A 25,830-nucleotide genomic window follows, 5' to 3' on the forward strand; every position below is an offset into this window, starting at 1 on the left:
CCAGGGAGCACCGAGGGTCGGGCAGGGCTGCTGGGTTAGGGGGAGCTGCTGCCCGAGGCTGGGGCATTAGGGAGCCAGAGATTGATCTCTGGCCCACCTGGAGGGCGGCCAGTCGCCTGCTTTCCTGTAGGGTCCTGCGGACTCCAGCATGAGTGCCGAGCCCCAGGTGACCCAGCGCAGTGCACGTGGCTGGGCTGGGACAGCTGGGGTCTGGTTTGTGCTCCCCACAGACCCAGTTCTTCCTGTGATACCTTCTGGTCCTGGGGGTCACTGGGGTGCCTGTCCAGCCTGCCGCCCCTAGTCACCCCCAGCCCAGCCCTCCCCGTGTGCAGGTCGTGGCAACAGCTCAGGGCCCTGTGCGTTGTGCAAAGCACTGTCTCAGTCACCACTCCTGTGTGTACATCACCTTGAAAGGCCAAGAAAGGCGGGTTGTGGGCTGGAGAGGTTGGGGGTTGAAGCCTCCCTGTGCTCTAGCGCGCCCCCTGGGGAGGACCTGGGTGGGGAAGCGGACAGGACGTGGTGGAGGCAGACCCGCGGGGCCCCCACCTGTGAGGACACAGTGCTGGAGGCTCCAGGCGCCAGCTTCTGGGGACCTGCTTTTTGCTCCCCCGATGCCGTGACCTGGTCTCTTGTGGTCTCTGGACCACCAGCCTCCTGGGGCCGCAAAACCCTGCCCGTCTTCGACCTTGGAGGCAAAGGGCCTGCCCCAGCCCAGTGTCTTTGTGGGGGGGGGGGGGACACTGGGGAGGATCTGTGACGAGGGGTGTCTGTGCCCTAGCCTCCCGTTAGTCTTTGTTTCTTGGCCTTGGCACTACTGGGTGCGGATGTCCCTGAGGAAGGATGGCCCACAAAGGCCCTCCATCTGCGAGCGTGGGAGTTTGTGGACACTGGAGGGACCCTCCCCAGGCTGGGCTGTGCTTTGGGGACAGAGAGGGGCCCAAGATGTAGGAGAGATATGGCACCCAGGGGGAGTCTCTGCCCCCCACCCCAGTCTCCCTGCCTGCCCAGCTGGGGAGAGATCTCCATTTTGGGTTTGTCCAGCCCAGGATTCTGATCCAACTCTGTTCCTGATCGGACTGCTTTTGCACGGGACCCTTCCCCTCTCCGAGCCTCAGTTTCCCCATCTGTGCCGGGGGTGGAGCAGGCTGTGGTGGGCATGACATGAGAAAATGCAGAGACTGCAGCCTGTGGCTGGTCAGGGGTGGGGGTCTTTATTTCAGGGAGGGAGGTGCCCCCCACCCAGGGGTGGCCGGAAGCCATGTGGGGTTTGGAGTCCTGAGGATTAGAGTGCAGGTTGCTGGGGGAGGGGGACTTCCCAGGGTACGGCCTGGAAGTGAGTCCTTCAGGAGCACGAGGGCAGGGGAGCAGAGGCTGCGGGCCAGTGCCAGGCACAGGGCGCTAGGGAGAGGCGGGCGGGGGGCGACCTACTCCTATTGGCTGCTTGCAGGTGGACAGAACGGAAGTTGTCCAGAGCAGCCTGCACCCTGTGTTCTCCAAGGTCTTCACGCTCGACTACTACTTTGAAGAGGTGCAGAAGCTGCGCTTTGAGGTCTATGACACCCGGGGACCCAGCGACCTCGGCTATCAGGACGATGACTTCCTTGGGGGCATGGAGTGCACCTTGGGGCAGGTGGGCTCCGTCCCCTCGGGAGGGAGGAGGGCAAGAGAGATCCCGGCGCGTGGAAAGTGCAGCTGGGCTAATGCTGAGGGCTGGGGGCGGGGCGTGGGGGAGGGTGGGGGACAGCGGAGCCCCAGGCTCCGCAGAGGTCCCTCCCTCCCGGACAAGTATCCTGCTCTGCCCGTCTCCACGGTGACTTCCCTTAAAAATTCCTTATTAGCTTTAAAAACGCGTGGTTTTGAGCTGGGTAACACAGGCATATAATTCAAAATTCAGGAAGTGTAGGGGCGCCTGGGTGGCGCAGTCGGTTAAGCGTCCGACTTCAGCCAGGTCACGATCTCGCGGTCCGTGAGTTCGAGCCCCGCGTCGGGCTCTGGGCTGATGGCTCGGAGCCTGGAGCCTGTTTCCGATTCTGTGTCTCCCTCTCTCTCTCTGCCCCTCCCCCGTTCATGCTCTGTCTCTCTCTCTGTCCCAAAAATAAATAAAAAAAAAAGTTGAAAAAAAACAAAATTCAGGAAGTGTGAAAGGCAAGCCATGGGACGCGCACCCTCGCCTGTCCACGAGTTCACACTCTTGCGTGAGAACGTGAGGGGGTATTTCTTCTCTGTGTGTATATACGTATATATTTTAACACAAATTACGTACACTATTACTGTTCTGTGCTGCTTTCTTCGCTGCCGTGGCACGAGATCACTTCCACCCCGTGACGTCAACGTGTCCCCGCTCCGCCCTGCAGCCGGCCGGCCAGCCCGCTGGGGGCTGCTGTCACCAGAGGGACAGTTTGCAGTCCTCAGATGATGTCCCGTCCGCTAGCTGTTCCGTTAGCCGCATAGCAAGAGTGCTTGCCAGCCACCACTGAGACAGCCTGGGCACCGGGCTGCGGGCCACACGCTTCGCTCTCAGCCTGTGATGGGAGATGCTTCCTTTTTACGGAGGCATGATTTCCATCCAGGAGAACGCGGAGACCTTAAGGGTTGATGTTGATGAGTTTAGGCACCTGTCTTCCTGCCCATCACCAGCTCACATCACCCTACAGACCCCTCCTCTCCAGCACGCCCCTGCTAGTTTTGCCTGTTCTAGAACTTCCTGTTCATGAATCACACAGTGTGTTCTCATTTGTGCCCGGTTTCTTGCACCCAACGTGATGTCTGCATGACTCATCCCCATGGCCGTCTGCGTCGGAGCTGATCTGGGGTGGGCCCCCTGTCATCCCATTTTATAGATGACAGCACGGATCACTGCACAGCAGCAGAGCGGGATTTGACACGTATGCATGGACTGCATGTACACACGGGCACGAGTGCACGGACGCGTGTATGGATGCATGCACGGACACAGAGAAACATGTGTGAGCACACACGTGTCGAGATCGACTTGTAAACTGTAGACAGTGAAAAGGCCCATCGAGGCCGGCATGGCCCTCAGGGCAGCTGCAGTCAGTGGTCAAGGGTATGGACAGTGGCCCTGAACCCCAGCTGCATGACCTTGAGCAAGCCCCTGACCCCTGTCCGAACCTCCAAGCATCAGGCACCTCAGTGGGTATTGGAAGGGACCAAGAAGAAAGGGCTTATTGACCATACACTGGTTCACACAGCAGCTTTCCCACTTCTCCTGATCGGAGAGCCCGTAGCAGTGCAGCCCGTAAGTGGGAGAACCTGGGGCCACACGGCCTCCCTCCCTTCACGCCTTGCGGAGAGCTTTCCCACCCTTAGCCCGTTTTGACCTTCCGGCACGCAGGCAATGTTCCCGTGTGCTCGGAAGCCGCTAGGTAGGCAGGAGCCGAGGGGCGGGTGGCTGGGAATACGCCGTGTGCTGCCTGGACTTAGCTCACTTTGCACGGTCGCCCCCGCTCCAGGAGCTGGCCGCAGGTGGGGCCAGGTGAGCATTGATGAGCGTCGGGGGTGCTGTCACCATGGCGATAGCGCGTGTTTCTGCGTTGGCCAGCAACGAGTGGAGTCCCCTATGAAGTCATGGGCACTTTGGCAGCCGTGGGGCGGGGTGGGGGCGCGGGGGCGGCGGGGGGGGGGGGGGTGCGGGCTGTCATCCTTGAGCTCTTCTACAGACCAGGGCGCATACTGCCTCAGTGCTGCCCTCTGGTGAGCAGGTGCCCTGGCTGCATACAGCTGCCCTGTGTCAACTCTCGGCCCCAGTTAGGGGCTTGTAGCCAAATGAGGGCCAGGTGAAGGGGAGGGGGTGGCCCAGGTGGGCAGGGGCAGGGGGGAGCCCACGGGGAGGCCGCACAGGGTGGTGGAGAGCCAGGTCGCACTCTTGCTCCCGACCCTTGGCCACCTCCACAGCCGGGAGTCCAGTGTGGCGCCCAGGAACACCCTCGGCCCCCTGCTGGCCGGGGGGCTGTTTGAAGCCCCCCGCTGCCCTTGGGGCAGGGACCGGGGACACCCCACACAGCCTCCCTGAGCTGCTGGGGAGCTGGGGCTGGGTGGGCGTTCCTGACCCAGCATGTGGGGCTGTGGCCCCAGGCGGTGCCTCCTCACAGAGCCTGTCTCCCCTCCTGACAGGAGGGCCAGGTCCCGGGTGAGGGGCGGTGGCCACACAGAGGGATGTCAGGTGGCCGAGCGACTCAAGGGAGGGCGTGGGGCCCTGGGGTGTTGATTTGGAGGAGCTGGGCTGCCCCGGGAGACTGAGGGCCGGGTCGGCGTGCCCGGCGGGGACCGGAGCTGACCCCTCCCTGGCTGTTCTGACTTCCAGATTGTGGCCCAGAAGAAGGTGACCCGTGCCCTGCTGCTCAAGTTCGGCAGGAATGCCGGCAAGTCCACCATCACGGTGAGGCCGCCCGCCTTCCCGCCCAGCCCCTCCACCCCGCAGACCCCACCCCTTTCTCCTCATGGCTCTCAGAGGCCTGCCCCGAAGGCAGCTGGCGAGGCCCCGGGCCGCCTGGGGGCCTGTGGAGCTCGGAGCCCTGGCTTTCCTCCCAGGTGACAGCTGAGGACATCTCCGGGAACAATGGCTACGTGGAGCTTTCCTTCCGGGCCAGGAAGCTGGACGACAAGGTGAGTGGAGGCTGCCCGCGTGGGCCCAGGGCACGTACTGCCGATGCCACGAGACCCGCCCCCCCCCCCCCCAGCTTTGCCCTCCTGCGTCGGAGCCTTCGTCTCTAGACGCCACAGACGCAGGGCTGCCGAGTGAGGAGCACGCCGGCCACCCCTGTCACCATTGTTCCTGTGCCCTGAGCCCCTTCCTGCCACATCTGTAAGTGCTCGTGCCTCCTGAGGCAGGGGCACTCGTGGCCCCTGTTTAGTGACGGGGACACGTGCTCAGGGCCGTCACCATCCGGACAGTGGAAGAACTGGCCGTGAGCTTGGCTCCGTTGGGTGCTCACACAGGGTGGGGGCCCAGAGCAGGGTCTCAGCTGGTAGAGGCCGTCCCCTGGGGGGGAGGAGCAGGGGCGGTGGGGGTGCCAGCTGGGGGTGTGCACACGTGGCTGGAGGGAGGCTGGGCCCGGGCCCGGGAGTTACAACAAAGCTGCTGGGGGGCCAGCGAAGGCTCTAGAGGGGAGGACAAGGCGTTGGATCATTCTGAGAGGCTCTTGGGAAGGGTCACGCCCTCATTTCCTAGCTAAGGAGATAGAGGCTCCAGGGGTGCAGCCTCTGTCCCCCCTCCAGGACCAAGCACTGCCTCTGCCCCTCCTCCAGGACCTCTTCAGCAAGTCAGACCCCTTCCTGGAGCTATACCGGGTCAATGACGATGGGAGTGAGCAGCTGGTGTACCGGACCGAGGTGAGGGCTCCCTGCCCTGCACCTTGACATCCCCCGCAGAACTTTGGGGACGGAATGAGAAGAGAGGGGCAGAAGCCAGCCTGTCTCCCCCCGACCCCGGGTCCTCCCAGCACCCCGACGGCTGCGGGGGCCTTCACCCCCGGCACCCAGCTCCTTGCATCAGGGAGCCAGCAGGCCAGGCCGTCTGCCACTAGAATTCACAATTGTGTTTTGTTGTCCCTGCCTACAGGTGAGATGGCATTTTAGTTACAGCAGTGAGAGAGCACTTCCTTTTTTTTTTTAAGCGTATTTATTTTGAGAGAGAGAGCGCGTGTGCACGTGCAAGCAGGGGAGAGGCAGAGGGAGGGAGAGAGAATCCCAAGCAGGCTCTGAGCTGTCAGCATCGAGTCCGACAAGGGCTCCGTGTCAAGACCGTGACCTGAGCCAAAACCAAGAGTCAGGCGCTCCACAAACTAAGCCACCAGGCGCCCCAAGAACATTTGCTTGTGAGATAAATTAATTTGAGTAAAAAAAAGAGGCTATTTAAAGAAAAAGCTGGGGGTCCAGAGGGTCCAGGAACGTGGCACAAGTTACGAAGATGGTTCCTGAAGGACCGGGTTCAGAACTACAGGGGCCCTGGGCCCCCAGTCCTGCCTGGAACCTGAGCCGGCCCCCCCACCCCCGGCCCACAGGTGGTGAAGGACAACCTCAGCCCCGTGTGGGAGCCTTTCAAGGTGTCGCTGAACAACCTCTGCAGCTGTGAGGAGACGCGGCCTCTGAAGGTGGGGGTGGCAGGGGGGGTGGCAGGTGGGGGGTGGCAGGGGGCTGGCCTGGCTGCAGGGGAATGGAGACGTCCAGGTGGGGGGCCCGGAGGGGCCGGTGGCCTGAGGGGCCTGGGCTCCCCAGTGCCTCGTCTGGGATCACGACTCCCGCGGAAAGCACGACTTCATCGGGGAATTCTCCACCACCTTTGAGGAAATGCAGAAAGCCTTTGGGGAGGACCAGGTGAGCTGGGGCCCCTCCCTGTCCGCCCCCCCAAATAGGGTGGAAACAGGGTGAAAGTGGGGCCCTGCCCCATCTGCTAAGGGTTCTCTGGCAGGAGCCTCAAGAAGCAGGTAGGGCACCAGCCTGAGCTGAGTCGGCCCCAGAAATTGCTATTGTCAGCAAACCCCCGAGATCGAGGACCACGCCTGCCGGGTGGCCAGAGTAGGGACGACAGTCACTGTGTTACAGGTGGAAAATGCTGTCCGGGGCTGGGGTTTTGAGGCCTCCCTGCCCCCTTGGAGCGGGGTTTGGGCACTGGCGCTCTGGGGTGGGGGTCTCCGTCTCTCCCTGTGCCCCAGGCCCAGTGGGACTGCGTGAATGCCAAGTACAGGCAGAGGAAGCGTAATTACAAGAACTCTGGGGTCGTCATCCTGGCAGACCTGAAGGTGAGCTGCGGCCCCTGCCCGCAGACGCCCCACTCACCCACAGTGGGGAGGGGGCTGGCTCCCGCCTAAACTCGACAGAGAGGCAACGGGGCACAGGCACACCCCTCCCTGCAAATCTCCCCGTTGTCAGATGGACGCCAGGGGTCTGATGGTCCCCAGTACGTGCGGGAGGGAGGTGGGAGGGATGGACGGGAGGGGGAGACAGAGGAGGGGAATGGGGGGGGGCTGCCCCAGGCAGAGAGCTGGGGGAGAAGGGCAGGTGCCCGGGGCTCCGGCCTCAGTTTCAGGGTGTGGGGCGTCCTGGGCGGGCCCTGCCGACCTCCCTGCCTGGAAGTCCTACAGGGTTCACTCTTTCCTGGACTACATCATGGGCGGCTGTCAGATTCACTTCACCGTGAGTGCACGGGCCCCTCCACACCAGCAGAGCCCGGGCGCCCTGCCCACCCTGGATGTAACTCGGAGCCTGACCCGGGGCCCGGGGCGGATGTGCAGAAGTGGGTACAGTGAGGCCCCTGCCCGGGCTCGGGGCCCTTCCCGTGCAGATGAAGTGGGCAGTTGGGTCTCAGGAGCTGCCCAGGGTCACCCTCCAAGAGAGCAGTGACAGCAAGACGTGTGTGGCAAGAATGCAGTGGCACCCGTGGCGGCCGGGGACAGCGCCAGAAGCCACGAGACCCAACAGCGGTGGCTCTGGTCCGGAGCTGTGGGTGTCAGTGGGGCGGGAGGGCCCGGCGTCCGTGCCTCTGTGTCGCCTCACCGCTCGCTCGTGGCTGCACGGGTCCGGGTCTTGCCACCCAGTGGCAGCCAGATTGGCCTGAGGGAAGCGTCCCGGCGGGGCCGCGTGGGGACCCCAGCCCGGGGCTTGAACTCGCAGTCCCTGCCCAGGCAGCAGAGAAGAGATGCGCCTGGTCATGGCACGGGTCCCTTGCCAGCAGCCCGCCCCGCGCCCAGGGCACTTGGCTGCAGGTGCTCGGGGCTCAATGTGACCACGCCCTGGGCCGTGGGCCGGTATCACCCGCGTGGTGCTTCTTTCCACCTGGGGATCTGCGTAGACGGGGTTGGCAGGGTCCGGGCTTGCTGCTCAGAGCCAGTGCCCACTCTCCCCAGGGTGCCCTTTGCCCCAGCACAGAGCCCGGCCCTGGGACTGTCACCTCAGGAATCTCCTCAGACGGGCCCCGGGAACTGCTCTAGTTTGTACCCCTCACCAAGCAGCTCCCCACGCCTCCTTCCCCCTGCCTGTCAAATGGGGGCTCTGGGTGCCTAGTCCCGCCCAGGTGGGAGAGGGGCCCCCGGCTCATGAGCCCGGGTCTCTGCAGGTGGCCATCGATTTCACAGCCTCCAACGGTGACCCGCGGAACAGCTGCTCTCTGCACTATATCAACCCTTTCCAGCCCAACGAGTATCTGCAGGCCCTGGTGGCCGTGGGAGAGATCTGCCAGGACTATGACAGGTGCGGTCCCTGTCCCCCCCCCGCCACTGGCCTTGTCCCCAGGACTATGACAGGTGTGGCCCTGCCCCTACTGCCCTGTCCCCAGGGTGATGACGGGTGTGGCCCCACACCCACTGTCCTGTCCCCAGGATTATGACAGGTGCGGTCCCTGCCCTTCCACTAGCCCTGTCCCCAGGACGATGACAGGTGAAGCCCTGCCCTTACTGCCCTGTTCCCAGGACGATGACAGGTGTGGTCCCTGTCCCCCCCACTGGCTTTGTCCCCAGGATGATAACAGGTGTGGCCCTGGCCCCACTGCCCTGGACCTAGGATGGTGACAGGTGTGGCCCTGCCCCCACTGTCCCTGTCCCCAGGACTATGGCAGGTGTGGTCCCTGACCCTCCACTAACCCTGTCCCCAGGACTATGACAGGTGCGGCCCTGCCCCCCACTGCCCTGTCCCCAGGACTATGACCAGGTACCACCCTGCCCCCCCATCACCCTGTGCCCAGGACGATGATGGGTGCGGCCTCTACCCCCCACTTGCCCCTCGCCTCCCAGCCTCCCTGGACTCCAGCGCAGACTTGGGCCCAGAGGGTCATCATGACTCTACACTGACCAGAGGAACCTGCCTGAGGCTGGCAGTGCGTGGGCCACGGTGGGTGGGGCTCGCTCCACGGGCCAGACCCGATGTCCTGCGTGGCTGATCTCTGAGGTGAAGCTCGGGTCAAAACCGGCATGTGTTGACATGGGGCTGGGCCTCAGTCACATGGCTTTCACCCTGCGTGCACGCACACACACACACACACACACACACACACACACACACACGGGATCTGTGTCCCACTTTACAGACCAGTAAACTGAGGCCATGGACAAACAGAAAGCTGTCGGGGTGGGTGGCAGACAGCGGAGGTCCCAAGTCAGGAGGCCAACGCTTCCCAGGGTCTGGTTGCCTCCCCAGGAGGTACCTGCTGCTCCCAGAGCAAAGACAGAGACTGAGGAGACGGCTCCACCCCTGCCTGGGTGTCTTCACTGCTCAGTGCCTCAGTTTCCCCCACGCGGCTCGGAGCAGAACCAGCCCCTCGGGAAAGTGTCAGCCTGGGCCTGGTCACCCAGGGGTGGATCAGAGCCTGGCTGTCCTGGTTCTGGTGAATGTCTCCCCAAAGCACCCCCGCCCCGCCCTCAGGGAAGTCAGGGGCCCCGTGTGAGACCGCTGCTTCTTTTCCAGTGACAAGAGATTTTCTGCTCTGGGGTTTGGAGCACGGATCCCTCCCAAGTATGAGGTAGGGGAGCCTGGGGACCGGGTCCCCACCCCCTTGCCTCTGCCGGGGGGCCCCCAGGGCCCTGCCGCTTCTCCCCAGCACAGGCTGTCCTGGGTCACCTGCTGCCTCTGCCTCTCATTGCTGGGAACCGGCTCCTAAGTGACAGTGGGCAGACGGCGGAGACCCTGCGCTTGCGGCCAGAGAGGCTGACCTTGGTCACCCAGCACTAGTGACCTCTGGAGAACTGAACACAAACTCCGTGTCTCTGTCAGGAGAAGGGGAATGAGTCTGGAATCTTCAGCCACAAATAGCAGTTCACCTGGCTTAAGCCCGAAAACGTGGTGGGAGGGACTTCTTGGTTAATGCAACTCAAAGCCTGGGGCCTCCTGTCTGCCCTCTGACCCGGGGTACTCCCTCCGTGAGGCTCTTTCCACATGCTGGTCCCGGGGGCTGCAAACCTACCGCCCCCCGTAGGCAGGGGTGTGGGGGTCCTGAGGGGTCGCCCAGCTGACAGTCCCTCTGTGCCCACCCAGGTGTCCCATGACTTTGCCATCAACTTCAACCCTGAGGACGATGAGTGTGAAGGTAAAGGGCACGAGGCAGGCCTGGGCGGGGGGGGGGGGGTGCGGCGTGGACCGGGCCGGACTCACCCTCCTTCCCCTGTAGGGATCCAGGGCGTGGTGGAGGCCTATCGGAACTGCCTGCCCAGGGTCCAGCTCTATGGCCCCACCAACGTGGCCCCTGTCATCTCCAAGGTGGCCCGCATGGCAGCGGCCGAGGAGAGCACTGGGGAGGCCTCCGTAGGTACCTGGGGCAGGTGGTGCGCTGGGGGCTGGGTGTTTTAGAAGGGGTGTGTGCCGTGGGGGGCCTGGGGCCAGGGTATGGTCTTCTCTCCTCCCCCTCCTTCCCTCCCTCCCCTTCCTTCTCTCCCCCCTCTTCCCTCCCTCCCCTCCTTCTCTCCCCCCTCTTCCCTCCCTCCCCCTCCTTCTCTCCCCCTTCCCTCCCTCCCCCTCATTCTCTCCCCCTTCCCTCCCTCCCCTTCTTCCCTCCCCCTCCCTCCCTCCCTCCCCCTCCTTCTCTCTCCCCTCTTTCCTCCCTCCCCCTCCTCTCCCCCGTCTTCCCTCCCTCCCCCTCCTTGTCTCTCCCCCTTCCCTTCCCTCCCCCTCCTTCCCTCCCCCCTCTTCCTTCCTCCATTTCCCTCTCGCCTTCCTCCCACCTGGTTCCCCCTTCCCTCTCTCTCTCCATGTGTGTATGCTACTATTGTTTTCTTTCCAAACCATTTGAGAGTTGGCTGCTGGCCTCCTGGTGCCTCCGCCCCCAGCAGCAGGGACATTCTGTGCACAACCGCAGCTCAGCTTCCAAGCCCAAGGCATTGAAACAGACCCCCTTCCCATGTCACGCCTTTCCCCATGTGTCCACATTTGCCTGTGGTCCCCGGATCTGCCTGGTGTGCCGGTCTCCTGACCTGCGTTGTTCCTCAGCCTTACCCTGACCACGTGACTTGCCCTTGTCCAGACTCCGGCTAGACTGTCTCTCATCCTGTGTTGGGGAAGCCCCACAGTTTACACTTTCTCTCCCAGGCACAGAGCCCCCAGAAGCTACAGTCTGCAGCCTCTTGCCCGGTTACCTCTTAGTGTTTTGGTGTGTATTTTCTACTATCCCTGTATTCTCTTACATAATCATAGCACAAATATCAATTTCAGGAAATGTAACTTAGCTACTGCACTTTTATCTAATCTATGGAATATGTTCCAATTTCATTAACTTCCCCGATTATAATTCCCTAGCACTACGTTTCTGGCACAGGATCCAGGCCAGAATCAAGGATAGCAGGCATCTTCCCATATTAGTTTGAAGCAAGTCCTAGATACATAGCTTCATCTGCAAATATCAGTATAAATGCCCAGAAGAGAGATAAAACATAGCTGCAATGCACTGTCTCCCCTGAAAGACAAGGTTGGTCCCCTAGGATGGAATACCTAGGTGGTATATGCACGTCCAGCTGGATAATTCATGTCCTGGTGGTTTTCACAGGCAGAGCAGGGTTAAAACGGCCCCTTGTGTGATTGGCGGACCCCTCCCCTCCCCACTCTGCCCATCACCAGCTTCCCGTACTGCGCAGCCGGCTTGTGTGTCCCGTAGGGTCTCCTGGTCTGGACTCTGCTGACCGTGTCCCTTGGTGGCATTCACCACATTCTTGTCGTCTGATTCCCAGGAACAGGGCTCAGACTTCCCCCGAGGTGACGGGAATGTCCCCAGGAGTCACTCACGTCTGCTTCTCCCCTCGGTCAGAGCCTGCATCTTAACCGAGATGCTTCATGGGGTTTTGTGGGCTGTTAGACCCCCTCTCAGAGCAGCGCCGATACTGTGCGTAGGCGCTAGGTGTGACCTGGGACCACCCGATCTTCTCCTCTCTTTCCGTCCTGAGGGAAAGCAGGGTCCCTTCTTTCCAAGGCAGATACAGCCTCCTGGGGCCGGGCCACAGCCACCCGCTGCCCAGCCCTGGGAGGCCCCGAGCTCGGGGGCCTCAGAGCAAATCTGCCGTTCTGGCGGCGGGTGACGGAGGTCAGCGTTTGAGTAGCTGGCAAAGCTCGGGGCTGTGAGGTCTTAGGGGGCCCTGGACCGAGGCTGGGGGGCAGGAGGAGGGCGTGGGGGCTTTCCCGAGGAGGGGCCGCCTATGTGGGGCTGAGGGCTGGGCTGGGTCCTGCCGGGAGACTGCCGGGTACAAGGCCACTCGTCCCACGGGCCTGGGGCTCAGAGGGGGAGCGGAGATTGGGTGGCAGGGGCCCCCCGTCGGATTGCCCTTGGTCCTTCCCTCAAGTGGTGGTGTAGGGCCAGCGCCCACTGGGCCAGGTGGTTCTTTCTTCTCCTTTATGTTTTCTCTTGTCCGGATTTTTAGTAGTTCTGTTTTGTTTTTGTTTTGTTTTTTTAACAATGGAAATGGACTTTTATTTGAAACAAGACCCGGTCCGTCTGTGCAGATGCGCCCAGGGCACCAGGCCCAGCTGTACCAGAGTTGTCCTTTCTCAATTGTTCCTTGGGCCCCGGGCCACCTACAGGGTGTAGGAGGCCCGGTCGGGTCGCTCCTTCTCCGGCCTCAGGCTTGGGTTCGGACCCAGGCTCCACCAGCTCAGCCCCTCCATCTGTGAGAGGCTGAGGCCGGGGGAGGGGGGGCTGGGAGATGAGAAGCATCGGGCACAGAGGGGGGCATGAGCTCAAGTTGTATTGTGACTGTGATTATCGCCCTTTAGCAAACAACAGTCTCCGAAAAGCCTGAAAACCAGCAGCGAGGGATGCCTGCAGTGGCTTCCGGGTGGCTGGGGGACGTGGGGTTGCCCGGGGCGGGGGGGGGGGGGACACCTGGCCCAGAGGGCCCCCAGGCAACCCCCAAGGGCCTGAGGAAGGGGTGGGGTGCCCGTGCCCACTCTGTCCCTGTGTCCCCAGCAATACTACATCCTGCTGGTCCTGACTGACGGAGTGGTGACCGACATGGCAGATACCCGGGAGGCCATCGTGCGCGCCTCCTACCTGCCCATGTCCATCATCATCGTGGGGGTGGGCAACGCTGACTTCACGGACATGCAGACCCTGGACGGGGACGAGGGCATCCTGCGCTCCCCGAGGGGCGAGCCGGCGCTCCGCGACATCGTGCAGTTTGTTCCCTTCCGGGAGCTCAAGAGCGTGAGTGCTGGTGGGGGTGTCATAGGCTTGCCTGCCGGGGAGGGGGGTGCCACAGGCCTGCCTTCGGGGGGTGGGGGTCACAGGCCTGCCTTCCAGGGGTAGGGCGGGTCACAGGCCTGCCTGCTGGGGGTGGGGGTCACAGGCCTGCCTTCCGGGAGTGGGGGTCACAGGCCTGCCTTCCAGGGGTGGAGGTCACAGGCCTGCCTTCCGGGGAGCTGCCAGGCTCCCAGGCCGCTCCCCCGCTCCTGTCGTGAGCAGGATTTCGGCCACTTTTGAGCAGCTAGAAACCTTCCTATTTTGAAAACATCAAGCCTACACATACGAGAGAGGGCGGCACGGTGGGCTCCTGGGAGGGCACCACACAGTTTCTAGCACTTCCAGACCCTTTGTGAGACAGACACACAAAGGAAGTTCATGGCCAGTGGACACACTCACGGGGCTTTACGGGACGGGGGATGGGTACAACCCACCTCCTTCCTGCCTCTGACTGTGTGCCTGGATGGGTGGCAGGGCCCTGGGGGCGCAGGGGCCCCACTCAGGACGGTGCCTGGAGCCCGTCCGAGGTCACCCCATGCCAGCGCTGTGCGCAGGGCAACCTCACACTCCGGGTGTCACAAAGGCTCGCCTGGCCACCAGGCGACTTACTGGTCGGCCACTGGGACAGATTCCATCACCGCTAGAGGGTGATGCTGGGGTTTGAGCAGCTCGGGGGCAAGAGGGTCTGGAGGGCCCCCAGCTGTGACGTAACCACGTTGTCCCCGCTCTGAAGGCGTCCCCGGCGGCTCTGGCCAAGTGCGTGCTGGCTGAGGTGCCCAGGCAGGTGGTGGAATACTTCAGCTACAGGGAGCTGCCTCCCAGAGGCCTCGGCACCCACACCTACGACGCTGGCCCCGAGAGGGCGGGGCAGCCAGGAGTGCGGCCAGTCTCTGTCTCAAGCACCCTTGGGGTGCCTTAGGCCCTCCCCACCACACGTTCCAGAGCCCTCCTGTACCCCGCCCCCAGGCCCACCTCTTACCCTCCTGTGACCCTGCTGCCCAGACCAGCCTCTGGGGGCCCCCAAGGCTGAAGGATGAACAAATCCAGGCCCGGGGAACCCTGAAACAGGAGCGGAAGGTGTGGGGTGCGGGTGGTAGCCCCCATGCCTGGCCCTGCCCCAGCCTGGCAGGTGTAGGGTCAGGGGGTGGGGAGGGTTCCCTGAGAGAGCAGGAGGAGGCCCCAGCAGCTCAGCCCAACGCGAAGGGAAGCTTATGGATCGGGGTGGGTGGGGGGGTTCCTGCTTCGCATCTGGTTCTCACAAGGAGGGGCCCGCAGCCTGCATCCCAGCTGTGGGGGAGACCGGGGTGCCCCCAGAGCTCCTGACCGGTCAGATTCCTCTTTCTTCCTGCCTTCCTCCCCTGTTGCTTCCCCCAGCTCAGCACCCAGGCCTTGGGGTCCGCAGGTGGGGGCTTAGGCATAATAAAGTGTCATCTTGTCCTCGAAGTGCTTTGTGCCTTTACTGCCCCCTCCCAGCCCCCACCCTGGGACAGGGGGTCTCTAGACTCAGGTTCTCGGGGTCCTTCCCGGACTGAAGGGAGGAGCCTCTCGGAAATGCCGGGAGGCAGTGCTGCCCCTCCCCCTGATCCACTGCCTGGACTCAGCCAGGCCCAGGTGGAGAGGGGCCGCCAGGCAGGAACCCAGGTGCCTTGAACTTGCAACTCAACTTCACAAGGACCTACTATGCGCTCCATGCTACACACTCTGTCAGAGAAGGAGCACCACCTGTCAAACCTCCGGGCCCTCTGGGGGTGGGCTTCTGATTGAGATTTCCCCTGGAATATCTTGTCTGGGAAAAAAAACAAAACAAAACTGTCCTGACCCTGAATCTATTCTCTCCTACCCACTCACCCGTTCTCCATCCCTCCATCCATCCATCTACCTGTCCCCCCACACATCCACCCTTCTCGCCCTCCATTTATCCACCAATCCATCCGTCTGTCTGTCCATCCATCCCTCCATCCCTCCCTCCATCCATCCATCCATCCACCTGTCCATCCATCCATCTATCCCTCCCCACATCCACCCTTCTCGCCCTCATTTATCTACCAATCCATCCGTCCACCTGTCCATCCATCTGTCCATCCATCCATCCATCCACCCACTCACTCTGGAGACCTATTTTTAGCTTCTGATTCATCTCCTGTTAGGGAGAGATAATAGGCTTTGCCATGGTAACTTAGCTACTGCTGAATTCTGGAAGGGACGATGTTGGTCTCTTTGGGGATGGAGAGGACACTGGAGAAACAGCCCCCTCCATCTACACTGGGAGACAGCAGGGCCATAGGGTGGGGGAGGCTGTGGGCCCCAAGACGGGAGGGTGTGTCAGCTGTGTCCTGACCCAGCCACCGAGTCCTGTTATGACTGGACTGTTTTAGTGGCAGAAAGCCTCAGACGGTTCAGGCGTGAGGCCAAGGGAAGTTGGTCAGTTCCGACCCCAGGGGGCACAAAATGCACAGAGAGCCAGCTAAGGAGAAGCGGAGGGGGTCTGCGCACAGCCCCAAGGCAGCAGGGGCGGGCAGTGGCTCTGGGCCAGAGGGCAGGGCAGTGGAGGAAGGGTATCATCTTGCAGCTGATGCCTTAGCAGAAATGCAGCCACTTCCAGAACAGGTGAGGTGGGGAGGGAGCGGAGGCGTGAGGCCCTCGCCTCTACCCTCCACCCTTCCCCTCTGCCCTTTCTTCTCCGGCCAACAGGAAGCAGGGAGCAGCTGGGGGCGGGCGGGGGGGGGGGGGGAGGCCTATGGAGGATCCCCTACTGGACTGGAGGGAGGCAGGAGGCTGTGGGCGTGGGGCCTGGCCAGCGGGCAGACTCAGCTGGGCACCTGTCGGAGGAGGTAGGGTGAGGATGTAGGGTCAGGACGGGGTCACCAGATCAGCCGTCAGGATGCAGTGATTTTTACCAGTTAGAGCCCAACCTCCTCCTAGGTCTGAACTGGCTAATGGGACTCGGTCCTGGGACTTTTGCTGACCTTTGGTTTTCCTTGAGTGGCTGAGCTGGTGGCATGGGAGCCAGGAACGGCTGGTGACCACTCTGCCGCCTCGTGGGCTGGACCTACCTGGGGACAAAGCCGACACAAATGGGTGGGCCAGAGAAGTGGCCCTGTGAGCTCCCTCTCTACCGAGGCAGCTGGAGCTGGGTTTCCATCGAGTTTCCACCCCAAGATTCCGGCCCAGAGAGATGGCAAATACGCCCATCGCACAGACGAGAAAAGCAGGGTCCAGGACAGTCAAGTGAGTTGCTCAGGGTCACGGTTAAGGACCCACCAGCTCCAGGCAATTCCAGGATTTATGTCTTTCCACACGTCTTCCATCAAGGGATGTGAGATCTGGCTCTGGACTCCAGACAGGCTTCCAGGGAGGGAACGTGGACTGAAATCCTGCCAGCGCCTTGCTCTTGGCTCATAACAGCACAGGCCTGGGTTTCCTCAGTCATCAGAACCAGAAAGTGTGCACGGGCCGGGGACCCCATGGCAGGAGCCACCCCGGGCTAGGCTTCCTTCAGAAATTGCCTCCAGGACACTTTGTGGAACCGCCCCCTCGTCAGAGGAAGGACTTGGGATTTGCAGACAGAGTGGTTAGCTGCTTGGGCACTGGGCCCGAGTCGAACTGGACGCCTGGACAAGTTACCTCGTCATCTGTCACACGGGAGTGTGACGGCTCTAATTCCTTGGCAGCCCCTCCCACTGAGAGGTGGGGTGAGCGTCCCTTCTCCTGGCACCTGGGAAGGCTTGGGGTCCCATGTAACCCTCTAAGGCTTGGTCATGAAAATGCCACATTCTGCTGCCTTGCTTAGTTGAGACACCGGTGCTTGGGACCCAGTTGCCAAGCTGCAAAGAAGCCCAAGCGGCCCCCGTGGCACCAAGGCCCCAGCCAACAGCACGCAAGACTGGCTGGCCGTGTGCCGTGGGCTCCTCTAGCCTGGCTGAGACCCCCACTGCATCCACAGGGCAGGCTCTGAGCCAGAACCCCCCAGCCCATCCTCTCCTGTGTTCCGGAACCACAGAAATGGTCTGAATCCATCCATGCTTGTTGTTGTTCTAAACCACCAAGTTTGGGTATCATCTGTTACGTGGCAGCAGGTAACTGATACACCCTCTTCACGGGGGGCTTGTGAGGACGGATGGGTGGTGCACAGGCCTCGGAGCAAAATGCCTGTTCAGTAAACGAACAGCAGTTTTGCACAGGAGCTGGGCTTCTCTCTCTTGTTCTGGGGGACAATTGTGCCAAAGCCCATCTCTCTGATTATAAGCTTGCCCCTCCCCCACAGAGCCCAGGCTGGGCCTCAGAGGCTAAGGACTCCCGGTCACAGTCCCCCACCCCAGGACCCGCCCTCTGGGTCTCAGAACCGTGGGCTGGAGGGGGTGGGAACAGGGGCAGCTGGGCATCAAGGCTGTTCTTTCTTCCGCTGCTGAGGAGAAGCACAGGCGGGGACTGTAAGTGCTTGTAATTGGTGCGGGGGCGGCAGCCGGCTGCCAGACGTGGCACCCGGGCGCCGTGGGCGACCGATTTCCTTGTTCCCCGCCCCTCCTCCCACTGCACTGACGTGTGCCCTGGGCAGGAGCCCCTGGAGCCCTTGCCTGGGGCCGGCCGCTTCCTCCCGTCAAGGCCTGCCACTACCACGGGGCCCCCGGGAAGGGGACATTCTACTGGCCCGGGTCCTCACCAGGTGGCCGTCTCTCGTGAGTGCCATTTCCCCGAAGGGGGCCAGGCTCAGACAAGTGAAGCCACTTGGCTCAGTAAGCACAGCTGGGGCCGTGGAGCGAGTCCCGAGCTGGGCCTTGGCGCTTGTTCTAAGGGGCCGGAGCCGCGGTCCCCGGCCGTTCGCTCGTGTGTGAGCGTGTGCACGTGGGGGGGGCGTCCCTGTCCTCAGCTGCTTTAGCGAAGCGTCTTTCTGAGCCCCCAGCAGCACGCACGCTCGGGCCTCACACGGCCGCCCTTTCTCTGTGTCCCGAAGCCGGGTGGGGCCGGCCGGGCTGACGGCCACCGTGGGTCGCAGGAGCCCTGGTGCCCTGCTCACCGCGGGTATTTCTTTCTCCCGTCATCCCCCTGGTGGAACAGCAAACATTTATTACGTGCCCGCTGCGTGCCAACAGCAAGAACACAGGAGCTCGGCATTCTGTCCAGGTGACACAGGCCGGCCGTGACCATGTGCCGAGGGGCGGCTGTGGGAGGCGGCTTGAGGCAGGCTGCCTCTTCTGCCGTGCCTACTGAGGGGAGTGTCCGGTCCATGGGACACAGATACTCGGGGCCACCTGACGCTCGTCCTCTCCTCTCCTGTGGTGACAAGGCCCCAGATGCCAGCAGGGCACACGGTTGTCCTGATAAAGACCACCCGTCCTTTGGCGCTGGCTGTGGCCCCCCGATTACACTTTAGCTCATGGCGTGAGGACGAGAGGCATGTGCTACGGGTGTGCTTCTCCCCTCCCTGAGCTCCCGTGGCTTGGATTGAGATGTAATGGCTGGAGGTCAGCAGCCGTCTTGCACCACAGGTGAACTTGGAAGTAGAAGCCATACCACCAAGATCAAAAAGACAGGAGGGCCCAGTTCCTGGACACGGTCCTGAAACAACCACCGCTGAATTTCTTGAATGTGAGAGAGAAACTTCAGTCATCCACGTGACAGGGCCTCACGCACTCCGCATCCACATCAAATAAGCTTCTGGAAAATACCATCATTGTCATGGGTGTTGCTGTAGACCAAACCTCGGAAGGGGCAGCGGGCGCAAGCATGGTGGTCCGGGAAGACTTCCCTGAAGAGGTGGCGTAAGTGGAGAGCCGACGAGCGGAAGCGAGGAAGTTCTGGGGCAGTGACCTCACGGAGCCCCTTGCTGGGAGCCCTGCCCCCTGTGTGGGACCGTCAGAAGCTCTCTCCCGGCTCCTGAATTCTGTCTTTACTCCCTGCTTGCTGGCCAGGGCCTGCCTCAGGCCCCAGGACTGCCTTCAGGGCGGTGGGTCTTGTCTTCCTCTCCTTCTGGGTCTTGGACCTCGTTACCGAGCATAAAGATTTTCTCTTCTTTAACAGACGCAATTTGTGTTCTTTGTGGAAATTAGAAAATCTAAGTAAGCAAAAATAATGACAAAAATCACCAGCACATCCACCCCCACGGCAGCCATGGGAACACCTTGGGGACTTCCCCCACCGACTCCCCATGAATATTCACACGCTCATTCTGCACCAGAGGAAAACCACCGCCACTGGGGTGAGTACTGCTTCATAACAGGACTGTGCGGCCCACGCGCGTCACACCTGCCGACGCCCTTGATTGTGTCCACAGCCAGAGAGGGGGCGCTAGGACCCCCATGGTGCGTGCCCGAGGACGGCGTGCGTGGGCAGCACGGAGCGGGGGACCTAGGGCCTCCCCGAGAGGAAGGGAAGGACAGGACAGGCTTGCAACAGTGGCAGCCCGGGTGCCACACAGGGACCCCAGCTGTTCCGCGTCAGCATCGCTCCGATGGCCTGAAAGTGACCCTCCGACAGAAGCCCGCGGGATCCCTCGTCGTCCCGTCTCAGTGGCTGTGACCTGCCATCGCGGGCAGACACCCTGAGTGAGCCCGTGCCCAGCTCCTCCCACAGAGGCTTTCACGGGCCTGTGGCTCACTGCCCAGCGGTGGACATCTGGGTCCTGCCCTTGCCTTTGGGGGCGTCATGGAGCACCTTGTGCTTTGCACACACTTCACACTGGGGCCCCGAAGCGTGTCCACGTTCAACGCTGCACAGCCTCGCTGGCGTCAGAGGATCTGTGGCCCGAGCGGCACGCGGGGGTTACCGAACGCAAGACTCATCCCCATCCGGCTCCGGGGGGGCCCTTCCTTGTGGGCAGCAGGGGACCCGCCCCTGCACAGCGAGGTGTCCGGGCTCGCCGGGAAGGAGGCTACACCCGGAACTCCCCACAGCAGTGGATTGTTGGCAAGGGCAGGGCACCGCTTAGCCTACGGCCCGGCCCGGGCAGGGTGGGGGGCCGGCTGCGGCCACACCCCCGGGGTCCCCGAGGCTGAGGGGCCGCGGCCACGCCCCGGAAGCTCTCTGGAAGCCCGAACACCGACCGTGTGGCTGTGCGTCAGGCCAGATGGCCCCGTGGTCTGGTCGGCCTGGCCAGTGTGGCCTGTCTGGCTCTGGCCGCCGGGCGCGGTGCTGGATGAAAGACTGCCCCGAGGGAGACTCCCTCCCACGTGTCGGGAGGGAAGGAGGACTCTGTTCCCAGCCAGCCCGGCTGACGTCGTGCGGCTCCTCCGCAGAGGGGCACTGAGTGGCTTGGGCACGGGACAGGAGGGGGAGACGCACAGCCGGGCAGGAGGCTGGCAGCCGGGACCGTGCCCACAAGCTGTGTCGCGCCTGCCGCGGACTTGGCACCGGCTGAAGGCCTCGCGTGGCCGCCCCGGAGCGGGAGGCGCCGCTGCCTCATTCGTTTGAGGTGAGAGGCCCGGCCGCGGGGCCTCGGGGCTGAGCTCGCACCCCTGACGGCCTCAGCTCAGCCCCGGTGGCTGGTGCGTTTGCCTTCAGAGGCCGCGGAGGGAGCACTCGGGGCCGGCCACCCCGCCCGCAGCAGGGGCCTGGCTCCCGGACGGCTGGACCCCCAGAGGGCCTGCGAGACACCGAACATCGGAGAGAGGGGCGTCCGGACCCCAGGGACCGACCACGCACCCCGTCCACGGCGGAGGACTTTCAGGGCTGTCTGGTAGACCCCTGCCCGGTCCTCGCCCCGAGGATCAAGCCTATACACCCTCCCGCCCGTGCACACGCGTGCGGGGCGGCCAGGCAATGGAGGCAGATGCGAGGCGATTCATACTGTGTGGTCCGTTTACATGAAGTTCAAGGACAGGAGGTATGCGCGGGGGAGGCAAGGGGATGCTGGGTCTCGCTCTGGGCTGTGAGATGTGCGTCTCCACGTACACGTACCCGAGTTGACGTCGCCTCGGAAGACTTCTCGGCGTGACGTCCACACGGGGAGGTCACATCCTGGGAGCAGAGCGGGCTCTCTGCCAGCCACGGCCCGGCCCTGGGTGCCCGGCTCAGCCCTGCCAGGCCCGCGTGGCCCGGTCACGAGGAGGAGGAGTCTGCCCGTTCTGACTCCTCAGCTGGAGCAGCGGGGCCTGGCCTAAACTCTGCCCTGGGAAAGCCGGAGGGAAGGCCGGCAGTGGCTGCACACGCCTGGGTACTTTTCCTCCAGGGTTCCCTCCTGCCCGGTGCTCTGTGGAAGCTCCTGGAGGCCTGGGGCCCCGCGCAGGGTCGGCCTGGCCAGTCTCCGCTCAGGGTGGTCCAGCCGGGAGCCTGCCCACCCTCAGCGGTGGGCCAAAGACCAGGGACACGGTGGCTCCTGCGTCTTGTGGCCCAGTGCCCGGGTGGCGCTCTTAGCGCTAGGCTGGTGCAGGCCTGCAGTGGTGTTAGGACCCCGACTTCGTGGGGTTTTGACTATGGTCTCTCGGGGCCTTAGCCCTTCATCCTGGGGAGGCAGGGGTGCAGACAGGTGCTCTTGGCTCTCGGCTCGTCCCTCCTGATGAACAAACCGGGGCTGCCTCCCCCCACTGTCCTGCACAGATTCCCTCACACCGGTGAGACTACGGCGGCACTGAACGCGGACACTCTTTGAGGCCCCAGCGGTGCGCACGCGTGTGCAAGCAGAAGGTGGTCCTGTAAATAATGCTGCTGTCAACGCGGGCGTGCGGGTACCTCTTTAAGATGGTGATTTCATTTCCTGGGGCGCCTGGGTGTCTCGGTTGGTTGGGTGCCCAACTGTCGATTTAGGTTCAGGTCGTGACCTCGAGGTTCACGGGATCGAGCCCTGCATCAGGCTCTGTGCCGACGGCGTGCTCCCTCTGTGTAGTCCCTCCCCTGCTTATCCTGGCTCTCTCTCTCTCAAAAATAAATAGACTTCTTTTTTAAACGTCTATTTATTTATTTGGGGAGAGAAAAAGACAAAAAGTGTGCTCGCTAGTGGGGGACGGGCAGAGAGAGAGGGAGGGAGACAGAATCCCAGGCAGGCTCTACGCTGTCAGCGCAGAGCGGGACGCGGGGTCAAGTTCACGAACGGTGAGATCATGAACTGAAATCAAGAGATGGACGAGCCCCCAGGCGCCCCTGTGCCTGCTTTAATGTTTTTCAGCGACGTACAGCTCTTTTACCACGTTCATTAAGCGAATTCCTAAGTATTTTTTATGCTATTGTAAATAAAACTATCTTTGTAATTTCCTTCTCAGGTTTTTCCGTGTTAGTGCCTAGAATGCCACAGATTTTTGTGCACTGCTGTTGGATCCTGCTACTTTGCCGAATTCACTTTTTAGTTCTAACAGTCAAAAATACATTTCCTCAACTTCCACTTGCCCGATGCAAGGGCTAAGTTTTATCCCACGTCCTCAATTACTGCGGAGTGGGAAGAGGCGGGTCCATCCTCCTGCTGTGGAAACGCCTTCCCTGAGGCTCCCCCTGGCACTCTGACTTCTGGCCCCCGTGTCTTTGCCTCTGTTTCCTCTGCCCACTTCTCTGGCTGGGGGTCCTGGACTCTCTTTAGCTTTCTGGCCCCACACCCTCGGCAACGTCTGTACTGCGATGACTTCTGCATCTATGTGATAATAAAGGCTCCTCTCGTTTTGCTGCCTGGCCCTTTGCTAATTGCTGTATATACTATCTCATTTAACCCATTCCTCAAACCCGGGGAAGAATGTGTTCTCAGCACTATTTTCAAGTGAGGAAACTGACTCAGCAGGGTTAAAGTTCTCGTGCAGGCTCTCACAGCTAGTAAATGATAAAGCTGGGGTTTGACTGAGGCCTGGGTGACCCACAAGCTGTTTTTACAATCAGTCTGTGCTCCAGCTCGGATGCCACATTTCTTTTTTTTTTTAATTTTTTTTTAATGTTTATTCATTTTTTGAGAGACAGAGAGAGACAGGGCATGAGTAGGGGAAGGATGAGAGGGAGACTCAGAATCCAAAGCAGGCTCCAGGCTCTGAGCTGTCAGCACAGAGCCCGAAGCGGGGCTCGAACCCACAAACTGCGAGATCATGACCTGAGCCAAAGTCAAATGCTTAACCGACTGAGCCACCCAGGTGCCCCTCAGATGCCACATTTCTAACTGTCTAACGGAGGTACATGTGTGGGCACTTCAGACTGAATCCCCCCAATCTGGTCTATAGTACTTTGGGTTTTGCCTCCTACTCAGTCTTCAAAGTTGTGACTGTTCATCTCTCCTGCTGTCTTTCACTGCACCCTGTCGTGTTCAGACTACCTAGAGCACTGCCCCAGCTCTGACTCTGTCACTGCTGACTCACTTCCTGATCCCCAACTCGTCTCCCACCGCTGGTCTTCCCTCAAATTGTTTGGTCCTGCTCTCCAATTTCAGCCTTATTTTTTGAAATAATAAATTCTGAGGCACCTGGGTGGCTCAGTCGGTGGAGCGTCCGACTTTGGCTCAGCTCACGATCTCGCGGTCTGTGAGTTCGAGCCCCGCGTCGGGCTCTGTGCTGACGGCTCGGAGCCTGGAGCTGCTTCGGATGCTGTGTCTCCCCATCTCTCTGCCCCTCCCCTGCTCATGCTCTGTCTCTCTCTCTCAGAAATAAATAAACATTTAAAAAATGTAAAAAAAAAAAAAAAAAAGAATAAATTCTGCCATTAAAAAAAAAGAAACACAGTTTCTCCTCAGACCGCTGGGAACCTGCTTCGGATTCTGTGTCTCCCCCTCTCTCTGCCCCTCCCCTGCTCGTGCTCTGTATCTTTCAATAATAAATGAACATTAAAAAAAAAAAAAAGTATTTCAGGACCATTTATTGACACAGCCCACTGGGGGAGTGTGCTTGAAAGGGGTGAGGTGACCCTTGTTCGTCTTATGTGATGACCCCAGAGCAAACATCTCATTACGGTGGTCAGGACTTCGGGAGTGTGAATGATCCCCTCCGGCAGCAGCGTGTCTGAGGTTCCCACCTCCATACCCCCATGCTCTCTGTCACCCCAGGGGAGGAGAACAGAACCCCTGGACACCCCCTGCAGCAGTCTGAGTCCCCCACTCACCATGCAATCCTCCCCACTCTGCCTGGCGGCCTAACCCTGGAAAACTTGGCCCACCCACCAGGCTGGCTCAGGAAAGCCCCAGCTGGCCCTGGAAAGCCCCAGGAAAGCCCAGCCCACTTCTGGGCTTGCAGCTGGGTAGCTGGGGTTGGGCTGGATTTGGGGTCAGATGATGGAACAGGAGTGCCGACGAGCCTCCCGGCACCCGTCCCCCGGGGAAGGAATCTGCTCTGGAGGGGAGGAAGGGACTGACCTCTGGATGAAATGAGAATATTGCTCTTTCTTGAGGATGACTGACTAGACGGCCTATCCGGAACCCCTTGTAAGCAAGGACGAGGTGTGGTCATTTCAGCAACGATTGAGTGTGTTTGATTTCATAGTGTTGTTTTCCTGTTACAAAATGCTGCCGGCTCAGGCACCGGTGATGATCCGGTCGTGCAGGAGGCAGGCGTGTGGGGCCCGCCTCCCTTGTTCTCAGCAGAAGAGGGTGGCCATGTGTGCGCTGTCCTAAGACCACGATTTTTTTCATGTTTATTTATTTATTTTGAGAGACAGAGAGAGTGTGTGGGTGCACGCCAGGGAGGAGCAGAGAGAGAGAAAGAGAACCCCAAGCAGGCTCTGAACCGTCAGCGCGGAGCCTGATGCAGGGCTCCATCCCACGAACCATGAGATCATGACCTGAGCCAAAATCAAGAGTCGGACGCTTAACCCACTGAGCCACCCAGGCGTCCCCAACCACGATTCTTATATAATTTTTAAAATGGGGTTCTTGTAAATGGTGAGTACGGTAATATCCTCGCATGGTACAAAGAAATCAGTTGTAGGGGCACCTGGCTGGCTCAGTCAGTAGAGCGTGACAGTCTTGATCTCGGAGTCGTGGGTTCGAGCTCCACGTTGCGGGTAGAGTTGACTTAAAAATAAATAGTGGGGGTGGGGAGTGGCTGGGTGGCTCAGTCGGTTAGGCGTCGGCTCTTGACCTCAGCTCAGGTCATGATCTCACAGTTTGTGAGTTTGAGCCCCACGTCAGGCTCTGTGCTGACAGCGTGGAGCCTGCTAGGGGTTCTCTCTCTTTCTCTCTCTGCTCCTACCCTGCTCTCTCTCTCTGTCTCTCTCAAAAATAAATAAACATTAAAAACAAGCAAACAAATAAATGGACACCTTAAAGACATTTTTTAGAAAGCAGTTTTAGCAAGCTGTACCTGGGGACGTCGCCCCCGGTAGCCGCCGTCACTGCGAGTTGTGTGGCCCGGCTGGGCTTTGGTAGGTGCCAACAATCACAAACGTGTCTCCTTTCCCCCGTGCGCATCGCCGTGTGAACAAATCCAGGAGGCTGTTGCACACCGGCACCTGGGGAGCCCCCACACTTATTAACTACGGCACAGAACACCTGTGCTGTCGTTGTAACCACCCCTCCGGGCGGACATTGGCCGTCTCCACTCGTTTGCTCTCAAAATGTGGCAGGTTGTCTCCAGAGGCGACTGCAGACAATCACTGCCCGCCTCTGCACGCACGACGCTTGTCCTCTCCTTGTACCACGGCTGCCGTGTGACTCGTTTGGACCAACAGGTTGTGGCAGAAGCGAGGCCGTGTCGTTGTAGAAGGTACTGCCGCCGGTCTCTAGGAGCCCCGGGCCATCCTGCGGGAAAGAGGCCCCGCCAGGCCTCGGTCAC

The 25,830-nt window shown here is 61.2% G+C and overlaps 1 protein-coding gene across 2 annotated transcripts; it reads left to right on the forward strand.

Annotated features, from left to right (window-relative positions):
• The first annotated feature begins 1,464 nt into the window (after window positions 1–1,464).
• CPNE7 (copine 7) lies at window positions 1,465–14,575 on the forward strand. Of its 2 annotated transcripts, none has more exons than XM_042968749.1 (14): window positions 1,465–1,630; window positions 4,325–4,399; window positions 4,552–4,626; window positions 5,269–5,352; window positions 6,024–6,113; window positions 6,238–6,336; window positions 6,675–6,761; window positions 7,096–7,155; window positions 8,075–8,208; window positions 9,418–9,472; window positions 9,985–10,036; window positions 10,118–10,251; window positions 12,896–13,132; window positions 13,902–14,575. In XM_042968749.1, exons 1-14 carry the CDS (start codon window positions 1,610–1,612, stop codon window positions 14,085–14,087), a joined length of 1,389 nt encoding a protein of 462 aa, XP_042824683.1. In that variant the 5' UTR covers window positions 1,465–1,609; the 3' UTR covers window positions 14,088–14,575. The 2 variants fall into 2 exon arrangements, with proteins under 2 accessions (XP_042824683.1, XP_042824682.1); XM_042968748.1 differs by having other exon boundaries at window positions 1,576–1,630; window positions 7,104–7,155; window positions 8,094–8,208.
• The last annotated feature ends 11,255 nt before the right edge of the window (window positions 14,576–25,830 follow it).

Source organism: Panthera tigris, chromosome E2, assembly GCF_018350195.1.
Source record: "Panthera tigris isolate Pti1 chromosome E2, P.tigris_Pti1_mat1.1, whole genome shotgun sequence".
In the NCBI taxonomy this organism is placed as follows: Eukaryota; Metazoa; Chordata; class Mammalia; order Carnivora; family Felidae; genus Panthera; species Panthera tigris.